This window comes from Olea europaea, chromosome 21 (genome assembly GCF_002742605.1).
Source record: "Olea europaea var. sylvestris chromosome 21, O_europaea_v1, whole genome shotgun sequence".
Classification (NCBI taxonomy): domain Eukaryota; kingdom Viridiplantae; phylum Streptophyta; class Magnoliopsida; order Lamiales; family Oleaceae; genus Olea; species Olea europaea.
Genome location: NC_036257.1, coordinates 2750553 through 2752114, shown reverse-complemented (window position 1 = coordinate 2752114; position 1562 = coordinate 2750553). Strand labels below are relative to the sequence as shown.

General features: G+C 31.7%; 1 protein-coding gene across 1 annotated transcript; it reads right to left on the bottom strand.

Moving 5' to 3' along the window:
• Window positions 1-348: 348 nt before the first annotated feature.
• On the bottom strand, window positions 349-1117 carry LOC111370393. The gene is made up of 2 exons (XM_022992076.1): window positions 837-1117; window positions 349-689 (listed from the first exon to the last, which is right to left on the bottom strand). The coding sequence occupies exons 1-2, from the start codon at window positions 930-932 to the stop codon at window positions 573-575; spliced, it is 213 nt and encodes a 70-aa protein (XP_022847844.1). The 5' UTR covers window positions 933-1117; the 3' UTR covers window positions 349-572.
• Between the last annotated feature and the right edge of the window lie 445 nt (window positions 1118-1562).

The following is a 1562-nucleotide window of genomic DNA, read 5'->3' as shown; positions in this document are numbered from 1 at the left end:
ACTCACAATCAAGCTTTCACTAAGTGCACTAGCTTAATGAATCAAAAGCAAAGTATCATCTTTGCTTTTTCTAGCAAAAGTAGTAACCAACAAAAAATGTTATAGAATGAGGTCGAACACAGTGCTAAATGGATCATACTACATGTACACCATACTAGACATAACGGTTCACATAATTTCATGTGGCATTCTATCATTGGATAATTTAACATACAATCATTTCTTCCATTCAATCACCTCCTGCTACATACCTTTCTGGCACTGCTTCTTGATGGTTTCTTCTAGCAAAGTACATTAATCCGTGCTAAATAGTATTAGAGTTCTCTTGATGCAAGGAAAAACTTTCCGTGGTCATAATGAATCAAAAGAGTCACTTAATAGAGGAAATCTAATTTAGCAGCTAAGCTAAAACCAGACAACAATTACAAGAATTCTTGTTCATTTTTATTTATCCTTATACCTTGACTTGTTCAACCAGGATCCATCACTTTGTATTTCAAATAAACATCTTGAAATTCATCACAAACATTTTACAATATTAATTATAGTAAATGCTAAAACCAAATTTAGAATCAAGATTTAGCTTGTTTTTCAGCCTTCCTTCGAGCCCTTCTCTCTCTAGAGCTCATAGACGACTTGAATCCTCCATTCATGGATTCTTCTCTCTCCTCTAAATCTCTAAACGATTTCTGATACACATACAATTTTATTAATAGAATCCTCTAATACGTACCTTATTTTCAAATTAATAGACAAGATACGGAACCCTCCATTGGATTTAGAGGCCTAAAAATCTGGTTTTAGCAAAAAGGAAAAAATAAGTCAATGGGGTTTACCTCTCGGATCTCATTAAAGCTGACAGCATAGAAAGTAAGAGCAGCAACTGCAACAATTCCCAGTATGGGAAGACCCATTTGCTGAATTCCATCCATGGATTAAAAAATCAACACTTTCAGTGAATTTTATTGTTTGTTTAGTTTTGTATGACAGATAATAGTGTGCGGTATTGGATAGCGTGCAGTTTGGTGGCGAGAATCCTGACCTCAAGGATTAATGTGTGTCGGATAATTTGATGTCCAGTCCTTGATATCAATATGGAGTAATTTCATTGGTGGTCATTGAATTTAAAGCAATATTTCAATTGTATAACTAAGCCCCTACTTTACAACCATGATTTTCGAAACTTTTTTTTTACATATTCATTTTCAATTATTGAGTCATACAATAAAATATTTTGCACGTAAATTTAAAATTTTTTCTTATTTTTTAACCACATATTTTTCTAAAAATCACTATTCAAAACTCTTTTTATTCCAATAATGGTTATCATACAGTGATCAAATTTTAATGTGTCTCAATGAGGTCAGTGAATTGAAATTTAATTTCAAATTTACCACACTATTATGTTATTGTAATTGATCTTCGATGGAATCACTATATGAACCCTAGAAACAAAAATAGTAATACAAGGGTTATCGTCTTTTGATTTAAATATTACAATGCGTGTTTTTTTAACACTTATTATTCAACATTTGATAAAATGAAATGAGACGCAGCAATTA

Bases quoted from the DNA above. Each gene is read 5' to 3' on its own strand.
- LOC111370393 (XM_022992076.1), bottom strand. From the start codon at position 932: ATGGATGGAATTCAGCAAATGGGTCTTCCCATACTGGGAATTGTTGCA. The intron at 690-836 runs GTAAACCCCATT...TATGTGTATCAG, and splicing joins GCTTTAATGAGATCCGAGAG to AAATCGTTTAGAGATTTAGA.